This window comes from Buteo buteo, chromosome Z (assembly GCF_964188355.1).
Source record: "Buteo buteo chromosome Z, bButBut1.hap1.1, whole genome shotgun sequence".
In the NCBI taxonomy this organism is placed as follows: Eukaryota; Metazoa; Chordata; class Aves; order Accipitriformes; family Accipitridae; genus Buteo; species Buteo buteo.
This window is the reverse complement of record NC_134204.1, coordinates 88,265,181-88,280,804: the sequence shown is the minus strand read 5'-3', so window position 1 is coordinate 88,280,804 and position 15,624 is coordinate 88,265,181. Positions and strand designations below refer to the sequence as shown.

At 46.8% G+C, this 15,624-nt stretch overlaps 1 protein-coding gene across 6 annotated transcripts in view; it reads left to right on the top strand.

Annotated features, from left to right (window-relative positions):
• FRMPD1 (FERM and PDZ domain containing 1) overlaps positions 1 to 15,624 on the top strand; it is a 44,801-nt gene that overhangs the window by 23,977 nt on the left and 5,200 nt on the right. For 3 of the 6 annotated variants that reach the window (XM_075019946.1, XM_075019947.1, XM_075019945.1), the window contains exons 7-16: positions 1,211 to 1,318; positions 5,437 to 5,532; positions 7,974 to 8,099; positions 9,227 to 9,346; positions 9,645 to 9,781; positions 10,998 to 11,124; positions 11,497 to 11,616; positions 12,876 to 13,058; positions 13,502 to 13,649; positions 14,351 to 15,166. In XM_075019946.1, coding sequence (XP_074876047.1) covers positions 1,211 to 1,318; positions 5,437 to 5,532; positions 7,974 to 8,099; positions 9,227 to 9,346; positions 9,645 to 9,781; positions 10,998 to 11,124; positions 11,497 to 11,616; positions 12,876 to 13,058; positions 13,502 to 13,649; positions 14,351 to 15,166 — 1,981 coding nt within the window. Of the gene's footprint in view, positions 1 to 104; positions 203 to 1,210; positions 1,319 to 5,436; positions 5,533 to 7,973; positions 8,100 to 9,226; positions 9,347 to 9,644; positions 9,782 to 10,997; positions 11,125 to 11,496; positions 11,617 to 12,875; positions 13,059 to 13,501; positions 13,650 to 14,350; positions 15,167 to 15,624 lie in introns of all 6 variants that reach the window. The other 3 variants (XM_075019950.1, XM_075019948.1, XM_075019949.1) reach the window with 2 other exon arrangements.

The window sequence follows — 15,624 nt, the reverse complement described above, 5'->3', positions numbered from 1 at the left end:
GATTTGGAAAACCCTTCATGGGATTTGGAACATCCTTCACAGGCCTTCATGCATCGTTGAGAAGCAAATGGGGCACGAACCCATTTTTGTTTTTTCCTTTGCAGGTCACTTTAAGGACACCTCCAAATACAGCCAAGGCTGATCTTGGGTTTGGGGTTGGCTCTTGCCCCACTCTGAAGGCAGCTGTGCTTAGAGCTGAGAGGTAACGCCTCCCATCGACGGATACCAGACCCTCTGCCGGGGCTGCTCTGGCCACACTAAAAGGGATGTGGGAGGCCTTGGCCCTCCTCAGGACAGTTGCGGGGCGTGATGCTCCATACAGGCCGGCAGACTCTGGGAGGGCTTGCTGCCTGGGCACAGACTCCAGCCTGCTTCCCTTCCTCCATCCTTGCCAAATGTCCTTGTGGCAAGATGGGATGTGGCAGGTTGGGAGGCACCTGCGCCTCTGGCAAGAGTGTAGGACTTGCTCTACCTCGAAGTTGTGTAGGAGGATAGAGGGATACTGCTCTGTTCTTCTTAGGGAATATCATGCTCTACAAGAGCAGGACATTTGGGCATGAGAACTCAGTGCTTCCTAGGCTCATGTGGTGTCTTGTGAGCTTGGTAGGACCCTGTCACGGTGCAGGCATGGTTATGCAATGAAGTCAAGTTGGCAGTTTTGTTCAACTTTTGCAATATGAGAGTATGCTCTAGAAACCCCAGCTGAGCTGGGAAGTGCTGCATACACAGCTGTGTTCTTGTGATAGACTGACAGGGGGGTTTGTCCATCACTGCAAGGCACTCTGCATGTGTTGGCTTATGGTACTGTGTAGCCCCACTACAAGCCAGCTGGTGGTAGACTAACAGTTGTTCTGCAGGATCCTGGCTTCATTGCAGGAGTTGGGGAGATGCCTAAACAGAGTAACTGGTTAAAGTAACTGATAAAGTGAAATTAGGAGTGTGTACAGCATGTGTTGGACGTGTGTCCACTTGTTGGACAGCCAGGTTTGGGTTGAGAAGGCAGCAACACCCCAGGTAGGTCAAAAAGGCCTGTAGCAAACCTGGAGGCTGAGAGAGTCCCAACAGCACTTGTTCCTGTAAGTGCGGGCAGCGTGGTGTGAGCAGCTTCAGCATGGGCTGTGATTGCACCCCTGCCTGCACTGTGGGCCTCTGCCTCTTGTATGCAACTGCAACAGGCTAAGCTGCCAACCGAGTCCTGCTATCTTTTCAGGGTGGGCCTAAGTCATCGTTTCTTACTGCAGAGAAGAGGGCAAGGCTAAAAACAAATCCCGTGAAAGTACGGTTCGCAGAGGAAGTGCTGGTGAATGGACACACACAGGTCAGTGGGGCATGGCTGCAGATGGGCACCGTGGGCACTGCATGCTGGGAAGAAATGAGTCTCTCCTGCGGACAGATGCGGGGCTGGGTTAGCATGGCTAGGACCTACAGAGTGGCTGCATCCTCACTGTCCTAGTCTGCCCTGGATAGGCATCCAGGCCTCTGGTCCCAGCTTGTTTTCTACGCTCACTGGTGATCGGGGGGAAGCGCTGGCATCTCCAGAGGGTTTTATCTTTGATTTACTGACTTAGACTAATGGAAAATACCTGCATGTACTACTTTTGTCCTTTTACCATCAGGTAAACTTTAAACCAGCATTACACGGCTGTGGGATGTAGTAGGCATCTCCTGAGGTGCTGATCTCTCCATAGTAAACCTAGACTTAAGTTTGGGCACGACACTAACCTAGCCCTAAAGATGATGGGTGAATCCTACCGTCCATGCCAAGGTTATTTGCTGCCAAAGCAGCTTGGGTATCTCTTCCTGCCCTTCAGCAGTGTTCAGGTAGCATTGTGTTCAGAGAGTTTGGTACTGGTGACTTAGCTGTTAAATTTGATGTAAGTTCTCTAGCTGATAGGGTGACAGCTTGTTGTGTTTCATATCCTTGCAGAGGGTTTCCATAGAGCATTCACAGCTGCCTCCATAATAGACAGTCTGTAAGCTGAGCCAATCTGTTCTTATGTGAAACAAGATCACAGTTTAATGGAGGAATGCTGCGAATTTATCACAGGGTTTCTAGCACTGATGACAAATGAGCTGGGTAGATATGGGTCTGCCAGAAAATGACAAGCAGTGAGAACACTTGTAGCTTCCCTGAAGTGCGAACAGCTCTTAAATGTTTTCTTTTTCTTCCTGCGTAACTTACTAAGCTCAGTGTGGTTGGGATGGACTGGGGTCAGTTGGGAGTCTTTAACTCTGTCAAGTTTTCCTTTTTCCCTTTGGAATGAAAAATTATAGTGGTCAAAATCCCCCTGACCTGTCCCCTGCTCATTAGTGCTGTTCAGGTGTTGAGGTCTGACCAAATCTTGCTTCTTTGCACTTTGCAGTGGTGATAAACCAGCCACTAGGCCCTTTTCTTCTTCTCTTCTAGGCTGTCTCTTGTTTCCCATCTCTGGTGGTAGGGAGCTTTCCTGACCCAGCTCAGGCAGAGCCTTCCCTGTGGCAGGCATTTCCTCTTTCCTTCTGCACCAGGGCAGAGGTGCAGCCAGAGGTGCCATGGATGTCACCAGCCTATTAGACAAGGACAGTGCAAATGCTTTGGCACCTGTGCCTGACTCCAGGCTTATCGGCATTCCTTCTCCTTCTCTGGCCTGCTCTCCAGAGCAGGAGAGGGTCAGATGTGACTGCTGACATGTTTGCCAGTAAGTCTCTCTAGACTCAGGGATCCTTTCCTTCCTGCTGAGTTGTTGCCAGATGTGCGGGAGCTGCTAAAAGGCTCATCTCTGCTCTACCGAGGGCTGTGTTCACATCCCTCAGATCTTAATGACAGGTCTGCATGGGATCCTGCCTGAGAATTACGGCAGCTGGGCCACCCTTCCTGACACAGAAGCCAGGTACTGGACACCTCATGTGGTGGGGAGACGTGACACACAGGCCACAGAGCTCACAAGGCAGGGAATAGGGAAGAGGAGGATATGCTCTGGAAGTAGTCCCAGGCAGAGGTGACTGAGAGGCCTTGGGCAAGGCTGGTTGCGTGATACAGCCAGACTTGAAAATGCCAGCAGTCTCTGCTTTTTCTTATAGCTGGAGGTTCACACAAGTATCTGCTTGGGAGCTTCCATGGCACTGTTTCAGCCAGAGACTGGGCACTGGTGTTGCAGTGCATGAAGGTCTCAGATCTGTGCCATTCACTTACTGATTGCAAGGTAGGTTTTGAGAGGTCTGAAGGCGGACTCCTGGAGGGGATGCTGTACTCTGCACTTCGTACAAAGCCTCTATCAATATTCTGCCAAACTAGGTTAATCATACCTTTGCGAGTGCAGAGGAGGGACACAATTAATATATAGTTTGCCATTCATTTAATGAGAACATAAAGGTGAGAGAAATTCATTTGGGTATTGAGGTCCCACTGGTGTTAGCTTCCCTTATCACCAGTTGCATACGGACCCTGTTTTGAGCAGTAAAATATTAGCACAAAGGAAGAGCAAATAAATTTGTTGTATATTTATGACTTCTTTCTGGAAAAGCACTATTCACCATAGAGAGTAGCTGCTTTGCTTGAGTGTTTTAGAGCTGCTCTTCTTTCATCGGATTGATGTATTAAGACAGCCAAAATGGGCATTACTCCCTGGAAAACTGCAAAGCCTCCTGTTTCAGTAAATGTACTACTCTCGTCATCTTAATGGAGCATTGCTAAATGATCTTTGTGGCAACTGGAAGGAACCCAGAGGCTGCCTTCTGCAGCTGAAACCTGAAACTCCAGTTTGGGAACATAAATTGTTAATAAGCCTCAATGCTATCCAGCCTCCATTTTCTGTTGTGAACTTCTTATGGGTTTCCATATAACTGAATGATATGCGAGAGATAGGTCCCTCAGGATCCTCAGGTCGGCATCAGTCTGTGTATTATTAGACCGTGGGCCTAGCTGTAACATGGAGTAAATCAACCTTGCACCAGACAAAACAGGAGGGGTGCAACTACTTAAGCCACAGCAGAAGCTTTCAGAATTAATTCATAGTGGTCTGTTAGAGCCTGCATAAAAGGAGAGAAATCTCATATGGGTGTTCTGGCCAGCTCATTGGATCTGACTAGGAGAGTGGTGATACTTAACTTGTATATGACTTTCTATATATAGATTTCAAGTTCTGCTGTGTGCAGGCTGTGCAAGGCCCCATTCATGTGATAACCTGCGCCTGCAGGAGCTACCAGAGAAAAAGTGCAGTTGGTGTAAACCAACATTGCTTTTCTGAAATTGATGGAGGACGCAAAGCCCGTCAAAGATGTGATGTGTTTGTGCTACTTAGCACAAAGGAGTTAGAGCTTGGGCTCAGGAATAGTGGCAGTGTTCACTCTTTTTTCTCAGTGATGACTGTAGGCAGCTTGAACCCCACAAAACAGGGAGTGGAGGAACAAGGAACAAGATTCAGAAGTGTTTGTTCTGGTAGTACTTCCAGGGTATATGGGCTCTCTATTAAGAGGGACCAAGGTTCTGAGATTTATAAGGTGTTGCACAGCAAATGAAACAGGGGAGATCATCTTAGAAATGCCATTCTCAACCTTAAGACTGTCATGACAAGTAGATAAAGTCTAAGATTGGAGGAACACGCTGACCCAAGAACATAAGAAAAAAAATGCTGAATGGGAAGTTGAAGGGTGAAGGAGTAAACCTCAGCACTGAACAAGAAGAATAAGGCTGAAAAGAAGGAAGGTGCAAATGAGCTCTACTAAAGGAGTAAGGTAGAAGGCTGAAAGGTGCAGCTCGAGACAGCCCCAGAGGACAGAGGCCAAGTTCCCAAACCCTTCTCAGAGCACCCAATGGAGGTGCTTTTGCTATGAGAGTCATTGCCTTATCTAATGCATTTGAGACATATCTCATCAAACTCTGGTGGCATCATCTCCTGTTTGGGAAGCCCCAGAGTCACAAATTTTAGGGGAATGCTCAATAAAAGTACCACTGCATGTTTAGCTGAATCCTACAGCCTTCCCATGGTGTGCAAGATCTATTCATGGTAGTATGGAAGATTTGGGTAGCTCTTGAAGTCATGGCTGCTGCCAGTGGGGAAGTGTCAGTGTGGGGGTTAGTGCTGCCTGGTGCTCGGTAATGGGAAGATGTCTTTTCCAGCAGACATCACTGCTTTTCTGGTAATGAGCAAGGAGGATGACTCTCAGCTTTCAGTACCTGCCAGATCTTCCGGTGCCATGTGGGAACTGAACAGTGGGCATAACTGGGCCACATGCCACTCTTCCACTGGCTGGAGTTTATGGTAAAGGCATTTGTTATGCTCTCTTTCCCTTCTGTGCCAGAAGCATAATCAGGGAATAAAGCTTGGTGCCGCAGAAGAGGATTGCAGAAGCAGAGAAAAATTTTGATTTATACGAGGATGTGCTGTGTCAGGCAGAGCAGCCTAGTGCCCAGAGGCTTAATGTCCAACGATTAGTGCTGTTGCTTTTGTTCTGCAGGGGAATTCTCTTCTTTGTATGCCCAACGTTCTCAAGGTGTACTTGGAAAATGGACAGACGAAGGCTTTCAGGTTTGAGATGAGCACTACTGTGAAGGTAACGATGCTTGTTTGTCTGTCTTCGTTCCCACCACCTGAATTCAATCCAGTAGCAAACGTGCATGCAGTGGAACTTGCAACTTCTTGGTTGTTTTGGCCAGCTAGTGGGAACTGGATTGCTGACTGATGTTGAGCATGTGGATTTTCCATGCCCTTCCTGCAGAGGAGGCGTTGCTTTGATTCATCTCTGTTTTCTTCTCAGCAGCTGGTTTTCACAGAACTTGTGGAAACTTGATGATGAGGCCACTACAGCTTCGTGAAGTGTGATTGAAGTAGGGCAAGAGGGCAGGTTGGTGGGGGACTAGCAGATCAGCAGCTGTCTGCACAAACGTTGCTTTCCTTGGAAACCACGTGGCAGAATACAGAGGAGGTTGTTTAATGTAGCAGTGACAATGTGCATCCCTGAGAGGGAGAACAAGACTTCCTGGCTTGGGACCTGGACAGCAGAGTCCAGGTTTGGATATCATGTGAACTCAGCAAGTGCAATTGTGCCAGTTGTTACTTAAAGTGCCTGTCCATGTTCCAGCCTCACTTCTGCACTGGTGAAAATGTTTCCCTGTGGAGACATGAAAACTGATTAACCCCTTGAGATGGAAAAGCAGTAGCACCTCCCTAGGATCACTTGTGTTTGGAGGCATTATAGACAAGTTACTATCATTCTCATCATACAAGGTGCCGCTCTCCAGAGCCATTAATCTAGCACTTCCTGTAATTGCTGTGTTTAGACGTAGGCTTACAAACTTTTAAGTTTTTCTAGCCTGATCTTTAGAGCTGCTCAGTATTTATGTGGGAGTTAATAAGACTTGCCTGTGCACAGTGATTGGAGGCCATAATTTCTTTAAAGGATATATGAAGACCTGCAGCAGTGCAGTTACTGTGGAAAAGATGCATGACAGACAGACATTCTGGAGTTATCAGGCTGAAAAAATATTAAGGGGAAAAGCAAGGAGATTTTATTTATAATGCACTGAAAGTGTTCCTCAAAAAGGAGTTTATTGTCTAGTTCATCCAAACTTCACAAAACTGTTGTGGTCTCTCATGCAAGTAAGTCTCTGCAAGTCTTGTGACTTGCAGATCAGAGAAAAAGAAAATTATGAAATAAATCAAGGAGGTAGTAAGGAAAGGGGAGTTAAGTTGTAAAGAGAGATATGAATGCCCACCTGCAAGGAATTAACTTCTAAAAGATGGATTAGCTAGCTCTTCATGTTTGACTTGAGTTGCTCACCTCTGACCTGGAACAAATTTTTCCCTGCTGGAGTTGAGTGCAACCCTTAACCAGCATCTTCACAGAAACACTCAGATGGGTAAAAAGCCTCCTAACTTAGCTGTTTTCAAAAGTTCCTGTTGTTTGAGAGATCTTTGCTTAAAACTGAGATCAGTCAAACATTTATGCTTACTTCAAGAGGATTGAGTGAGTCAAAGGAGTTGTCTTTCCATTTGTACTGTCAAGGCTTTTTTTTTCTGTTTGCCAAAAATAAACCTAGCTATTTCCATGACACTTAGCATTCCAACAGAATTCTCCATACAACTGAAACATTAGTTTCAGTCAAATTTGGTAAGATTTTCACAGTTATGCTTTCAAATTCTTGTTTATTGGTGGGGAGAAGTGTTTTTCACCAGTTCTTTCTAGTTTCTTCAAAAAGTGTCATAGAGTTCTAGAAAGCTAGAATGGGTAACAGCAAACATTTGGATCAAGGGTGACAGAAAGTGTTCCAACACCACCAAACTAAAAACTGTAAGGCCAAAACTTTCAGCATGAAGCAGCCCAGGACATGCAACTCTAGGAAAAGGATTTGATGCCTATTAAACCTTGAAGTTTGCATCTTACTGCACTCTTACCACAGCGAGCTGCAGTTTCCCTACCTTGTCCTCCTGATCTACTGAAATGTGTTGTCCTCCCTTTATCTGTGCTTCCCCTGCAGTTCTCTTGGCTCCCTTCCGTACCAGCTGGCTGGCATCAGTGGACACGGGTGGCTCTGACCACTGTCCTGCTGTCTGCCTGGCTGGCATATTCTTTTATTGCTCAGATCCAGCTGGGACAGCACAGCAGCTAACTGCCAAGCTTGTGCTTGGTGTCCCAAAGAGGTTGCCATCTAATGTACCTCCACTTCTGATGAACTTGCAGGTTTTCTCTAACCTTGAGACCTCTGTGGTCTGTCTAGGTCAATGTGTTCAGAAGCTGTCACTGAAGAGGGAAAGGCAGTACATCGTATAGGCACTGGTTTCCTCTGAAACAGCACTAAAAAGTTCATTCTGTGTTGCAGCACCAAGTGTGTTCTTGGCTGCAGAGAATTTTGTGTCTGGCCACTGCCTTTTCAGTGCTGTCCCACACGGCTGCCAGCAGCAGGCTAGAATCATCCACATTCATGCGGTGTGCTAGCAGTGCTCAGCAACTGTGTCTAAATTCTGCTTGACCATCTATGTGCCTTCCCTTCCCAGGACATTGTTCTCACCTTGAAGGAGAAGCTCTCCATCCGGAGCATCGCATACTTTGCCCTCGCTCTAGAGGAGCAGTACAACGTGGCAAAGATCCACTTGCTGCATGAGGAGGAGCTCATTGAGCAGGTGGGAAGAGCCCCTCACATGCCCCTGCAGATGTGCTGGAGTGGGGCACCAGCACCAATGAATTGTGGCCAGGGAGGTGCAGGGAGAGCTTAGTTCTGCAGGTGTCACAACAGGGAGTGAGCTGGGCCCCATCTTCAGAGATGCTGTCCTCTTCTCTCTGCCTGTCGTATGTGTTACCACTGCATTAATCAGAGCCCCTGGAGAAGTGGTGCTTTCAGAAGTGTCTTGTTCCATTTAGAGAGCCCACAGAGCAATACCCATGGGCTGTTATTGCTTGAACCGTGTAGAGCAATCGCACATGAGCATGCTTTTTGCCAGCTGATATCTACAGATGACTATTTGAGACCTTCTTAAAATAGCTGCATACCCAGCTATTTACAGTTCGCTAGGTAGAGAGTTAACCCAGCCAGGTGCCACTTTGATTAAATTCTAAATCAAAAGTTGTGTCCTGCAAACATGAGGTTAGCTCTGTTAGTAATTCTGTTGCTCTGCTAGTAATTCTCGATTAATCTAATTTGTGAGAATGTGCCTACTTGGGAGTCTTATCTCCATGCTGTTGACTTGTTGGTGATCCACTGTGATGCAGAGAGGTTCGGTAGCTAACACCGTCCAACCACTGACCACATGTGCCTGAGAATTTCTGCTTTGTTTCGCTCGGTGAGCTTGTATGGCATTCACCCAGAATAAAATATGCTAATGTACAACCCAGGGATCTTAACATTGTACTGACATTATGATGATGATCCAGGTGACTGTTTAGGGCTGCTGTATCTTATGACTGAACTTAAAAGCAGAGAAGCTTGCCCCTTCCTCTGCCTTGAAGCCTCTGTCCTGGTAATACTGCAAGTATATGAGATCAACAGATATTTATCAAAGTTTTGCTGTCAAAGGACTTCCAAGCTACCACAGGGAGAAGGAAAAACCAGAAGAAGAATCAAAGATAAAATTACAAACACTAGCAATGTCTCCTTGTATTTGCTAAGGACAATGGTTAATCTGCAGCCATCCCACTTGGCAGTAGCTTTAGAAGATTTATGTGAGTTTGTACAAGCCAGAGGCCTACTATGCATTCATGAAGGGGGAGACTACAGCAGTAGTTGTGCCATGATGCTGTTTGTCTGTTGCAGGTGGTCCAAAAAAGAGAATCTCACGACTACCGGTGCCTCTTCAGAGTTTGCTTTGTCCCAAAGGATCCCTTAGACCTCCTGCAGGAAGACCCAATAGCCTTCGAATATCTCTACCTGCAGGTGAAATTGAGGCATTCCATGCTTCAGGATCTCTTCTCACCCAATTCTCATTTCTGCTTTAAACCAAAGCATACTTCAGACCAGCTCTGCGAAATGCAGAGCACTTAAGAACAGAGCATTTGGATTCATTTTGCCTTAAATTCTTAAATCAACTTATATGCTTGGCTTTTTACCAGAATGAGATTGAAATGAGCTGGGTGACTCCCTTTATTTGACACACAGTAGTCATATCAGAGGTCTTATCCTGATGACTTCTTGACCTCCCATCATCATGCTAACTCAGCTCTGTTTGTTCCAGAGCTGCAGTGATGTGCTTCAGGAAAGATTTGCTGTGGAAATGAAATGCAGTGTGGCATTACGCCTGGCTGCTCTGCACATACAGGAGAGGATCTATGCTTGTGCTCAGCCACAGAAAGTATCCTTGAAATATATTGAGTAAGTTCACAGATTTCTGTGTTATGTTGTGACTAAGCCTGGCAAAATAAGGAGCCAACTAAAAGTGGCATCAGCTCTATGTTTGCCCAGTCTTTAGGTCTGGATAGAAGACTGTCTCTGACCCAAAGAGAGTCTCCTAGTTGTGCCAGTCATTGTAGGGCAAGGTGGCTTCACAAGCCTCCCTGTCTTTAACTTGCTGAGCTGCCTGAATGATGTGGACAGTATAACATCTGGGCACATCCCTAAGCAGAGGGAGGTTCTGATCTGTAGCTAGAGCAGGGACATGAAATTCCAAATCTCTCACATAGTTATGGTTACCCAGGCTGCTCTTGCCAGTATACTAAGATTTGCATGCACTAGTTGAGAGTACTTTGCACAGCCAGCACTTTACATCTCTTAATCCACCACAACTATATCAGAAATATCTAATTTCAGTATAAGTGATAGGTCCTGTGAAGTAATGGGATATGCAAAAAAAATCCTGAAAAATGCTTTTGGAAGAAGCAGGTGTGTTGTGCTGTATGTCAGTGCACCTCCCGTAAAGAACAACCCTGCTTTAAGAACTTGTGATGAGCCAATCATTAAATAACAGATATTTGTGTGGTAACTGCACCACTCAGGCTCTGCCAGCCCATGCAAACACCACTGGTTCCTTGTGTACAGCCAGACATACCCAACCATGTGCAGTTAGTGGAGAGTGAGAAGCAACTACAGGCAACTGCAGCATTCTTAATTCCTGGATATTTAATGCTTGGGCTGAATAAACTCTTCAGCAGAACAGATGGCCCACATTTTTGGGCCTAGGTAACTGGAGATCTTAAAAAGTAGTAATCCTGTAACCAAAGTAAAGTGAATATAAAGACAGAATCTTCATCCTCTGGGTGGCAAGGACAGATTGGGACCATTATGCTGACTAAGCTTGTAGATTGTCTCCTGTATAACCATGTAAAAATATGTACTCTGCATGGAAGTGTGTGTTCGTCCAAACCTATCTCCTGACCCAGTAGCAGATGCAAACAGAAGTGAATTTGAGTGAGGCAGTCATGTTGCATGAGCCATCTGGACATGTTACAGCACCCTGTAACACCAGCACCTGGACTGGCACGGTGCCTTTGCCCTTCTCTGCCTCTGGCCAGCTGCCCTTCTGTGCATTCCTGTGTTGCTGGCGGACAGCACAGCTGGGACTCCCTTTGATCCCTTCCCATCTTTCTGGCAGGAAGGACTGGGGAATTGAAAACTTCATCTCACCAACTTTGCTTCGAAACATGAGAGGGAAGGATATCAAGAAAGCTATCAGCTACCACATGAAGCGGAACCAGGTGCTACTGGACCCTCGGCAGAAGGTAGTATGCGTCCCCTGGGTTCAAGGTGCCTCCCAGGATGGCAGCAGTATCTCTCAGGGCCAAAGAGGCAATGTCTTTCCTCCATGGGTCTCCTCTCTATGGGACCACTTGGGGCTTTTCTCCTATCTTTTCCTCTTGTAACTTCCTGTGCTGTGCATGCACTCCAATTTCCCTGCATAGTGTGTTCTGTTGCAGTTTGCTTGTGGGGTTGCCAGATGGCAAATGTGGAAGTGTGGGATGGTCCTGTACAAATCTATTGCCTATCCAGAGCAAGCTAGATGTGTTGGTCAAATACTAAGTCATGTGTGAAAAGAACATCTTCTGGCCTACAGGCTACCTGGCAAACCTTATTCATGTCATGTTTCTAAACAGTATTTCTTCTCTTGCAAAATGAAGCATATGCTCGCAGCAGTCCAAGTGCGCCTGAGCTACTTGCAAATACTGGGAGACCTGAAGATGTACAATGGGAAGATCTTTAATGCCACCCTGATGGTATGAGTGCTGTTTACTTATGTAATTTGGTTTTGACATACTGTCTTATTGCCTTGCTTTGTGCATCTCTTATGGCAGTGTACGTGGACAATAACTGCAAAGATAGGGCACAAGAAGCTTTTTTAACCCCTTTTCTTTACCAGTGGGTAGATAATGTCTTAACCAAAGCAAACCTTATCTAAAGCAGAAATGTTTAAATATTTTTCTGAACTGACTGTTGATGTGAGACTAGCAACCTCTTACTGAGTCTCCTTCCCTGTCTTTGCTTTGATGCTCATAGAAAATGTAGCATTAGGTCTGGTGATGCCGTTTCAGCCAGCTCTGGTCACACCACTTTTCCCTGTTCTGGGACATCATGATAAATATGGGTAAGGCACTCTGCTGGGGTAACTCAGCATAGTTCCATTGAAGTGAATAACATACCAGCCTACACAATAATTATGCATATTTTTTCCAATTGAAAGCTGTGGCTCTTACTCTTCAGATGAGCTCTGTCTACATTTTGTATGTCATAAAGTACTTAAGAGATCTGGGGAGGTTTCAAAAACTCTTGAAAAGATACTGGCCACGCTTAAACCTTACTGTAAAAGAGAACACTGCTCTTTTCACAAGAGGTTTCTTGGGCTTTTTTTTTTCTCTGTTCCCACTTGGATCTGTACTGAACTGTGGACCACAAGCTGTTTTGTGCAGAGAGCTGAGCAGAGTGCAAGTAAGTCTGTACCAGAGGAGGACCTTACTGATGGGTTGCAGTAATGCCTAGGTTTATACTTGTGTGCAAATTGAAGTGTTTCTGCCAAATTATGTGGGCATTAATTAATTTTTTTAAGTGTCTGATCCTAACAAAGTGTTGATATTTCTTCCAAAACCAAAAATGCCTTCCTGAAGTTTCTAGCCAGCTCCAGTAGGTCTCACTAGGTCCATCTGGTGCAGCGTGCTAGGTGACACTTCTGATAGCAACCTGCTGCTGACCACCTCTTTGGATCTGCTAGATGGCTGGTGCATCTCTGGGGCCACCTGCCTTGAGGGCACAGGGGAACTGGCAGTCCCCAAGCCAGAGAAGAGAATGGCCAGGAGCAGGTGACTTGACAACCTGTAAGTAACGAGGGGCTCCCTTTGCAGCTGGTTGCAGCCCAGCTGTAAAGAGAGTCCAGTGTTAAAAGATACCACACAAGATTGGGTGGCTGAAGAGTCCCTGCCCAGCACAGGTAAATGGGTTCCTGCTCAGATTTTGGCTACAGATTTAACCTTTCCCCCTACAGCTACAGGACAGAGAATCGTACGTTGCCTTGCTGGTGGGTGCCAAGTATGGGGTGAGCCAGATTATCAATAATAAGCTCAACATCATAACAAGTCTGGCAGAGTTTGCAAACATCAGCAGGGTGGAGCTTACGGAGGAGTCTGAAAAAGTGAGCATGGTGAAAATCTACCTGCAGGATCTGAAGGTAAGCGAATGCTTTCTTGATGGCCAACGTGTGGCTGTGTCAGGGCCAGAGAACAAGGCAGGGAGTCATTCACACCATCTCTTCTTCTCAAAATCTGACATTTAGCTGGTGGTGTCATCAGTGCAAAAGGCTTAGAACAGAGTGAGAAGGGAAAGCTTGTAGGAAGAATACAAAATGACTGAAGAAAAGTGATTCTTCCTGCAGTCCTCCATCAGTGAGACACATCAAAGAAACAAAAAGCGAGAAAAACAATTTCTCTTCTTTCTCTGTGCCTCATGCAAAAACAGAGTGCTCTGCAATGATGGCAGTATGGGAGAGAGGGAGTGTCTTTTCTGTGTGCAGCATGTTCCTGCAGATTGTGGTACAAGCAATATTTGTTTATTCTAACATTTTTTACTGTTTTCTCCCCCCTGCTCCCTGCCCCCCCCCCCAAAAAAAAAAAGCTGCTGACTCTACTGCTGGAATCAAACAGTGCAAAAGATCTTGTCTGCCTCATCATTGGCTATTACAGACTGTTCGTGGATGCAAATGTCTCCATATTTACCTGGGGAGAGAAAAAACAGCAACTGCACCGTGTCTCAGCTGAAGAAGGTTTAAAAAAACCCAGCCATTTTTTTGCCAAGGGGTGGGGAGAAAGTGGGTGGATCCTCCAGCATTAGAGGTGTTATTCCCTCTTGGGAATAGCATCACGCTAGAACAGTAGCCCAGGGGTGTGCAGTGGCCAATTATTAAAACTGTTGGCCATGGTGCAGGCAGTGCCAGGTTTCCATCAAGCCCAGGCATGTCGGGCAGGGGAAGAGCAGCAGTAATTGTCAGCTTTTCCCAAGAAGTGAAGGCTGAGGGCCTGTCGGTGAAATGGCAAACCTGTCACTGAGCGCTTGTGCTCTTTTACCAACTTCCTGAACAACTTCCCCTCTGCTGGCATCCGTCAGTGAGGAGGGAGAGGATCTGTTTGCCATGCTGTCCTCCCCCTTGTCAAGGTAACTCCAGCCTCATAGGGGTTGCAGGCTGAGGCTTTCGGCAACGAGTTAGCGGGCTGCTGTTCTGCAGCTCCCTTGGGTACTGCCCTGCAGTAAAACTAGGCAAAGCAGGCAGGAGGGACCAAACCTCCGCTGACAGGTTATGGCCCTGCAGGTCAGATTGCATCTTCACCTTGTTTGCTGATGAGCAAGTGAGGGCAGAGCTCTCTGGGATTTTTGAGTCCCTGCTGTGCAGACAAGTTCATAACTCTTGTCTGGCTGTTCTTCCTTGCCACTCCAAAGGACAGGCTGATGGATGTGTTTAAATCCCAGGGTATGAATCTCGAACCTGCAGTGACTCTGAAGACTCCTGGGAGCTGGATTCCTCCTCAGAGCATTGCTTGGACACTCCTATAGCATACAGCAGTGCCCATCCTGTGTGCAACAAGGAGGAGCTCGGAGAGCTCCACAGCCTGGAGAAGGACAGAACAAAGCCCCAAGCTGGAGGGAGTGACCAATGCGATGGGGGTGGCAATGCAACAGACAGCACATCTGAGGCTTCAGATTCAGCCAACACTGAGAGTCGAGGATTTAAGACAAGTGGCTCCAGTGACTCTATGGATGCACTAGAGGAAGATGAGTTGGAAGCTTGCTCTTCCTCCAGGCCAGAGTTCTTCCACTTCTACACACCAACAGTGCAGGAGATGAGCAACTCAGACAAGAGCTTCTTCCCCATTAGTGCTGAAGGAGGCTCCAGCAGGGCAGAAAACAGAGACTACTTCTGTTTCTTGCAGGTACCACATGTAGAGGAGCCTGGGTGTGAAGACAGCCCCTCTGAGCAGAGAGGGGAGGATGTTGGTGCGCCCATGCTGGAGACCAAGCTGTCTGAGAGAAACACCATGGGCTATTACAGCCTGTGCTACAGCACATCCCCCGGCGGCAGCGTGGAGAGGAGCAACATCAGTCACAGCCCTCCAAGAAGTCCTTGGAAAGATGGGTCTGCCCAGGAAAAGGCACCATGTGGAACAGAGCAGATGGCAGAGGGGAGCGACCTCATTTTGGAGCCGCCCCCGGGCTTTGGTGACACCAGCTCTGAGGAGGAGTTCTATGATGCTGCAGACAGGCTCAGCCCTCCGGATGCCCTGGCAGGTAAAGCCTCACCCACTCACCGCAGGTCACCTTCCCTCCACCCTCTGGGCTGGGGTGTTGCTTGTTTCCTGTGTCAGTCTTCCTGGAGGGATCATCTTTCACCTCTTCATAGTTTTCCTAAGATTTTTGAAGGACCTTTGAACACCCATTCTTCATAAGCCACTCTTCAGCAGAATTACAGTGGATGTGCACACGTGGGTCAGAGCTGCAACTTTGCAGGGAGATTTGTCATGACATCCAAGCATTGGATCCCAGAAAAAGTCAGTCTTCAAATGAGTTTGGCATTCTGGAAAGTTCCCAGGTTTCTGCGGGAATTCCAGAATACTATTGTATGGCTCTGCCTGATCCTGAAGCCAACATGCTGCATGAGGAAGTTCTGTGCATTCTTCTGTGTAGGCTGAATCTTCAGTGATGAAAAAAGTGATGAGTCCCAGAAACAGAATACAGGAAAGATGTAT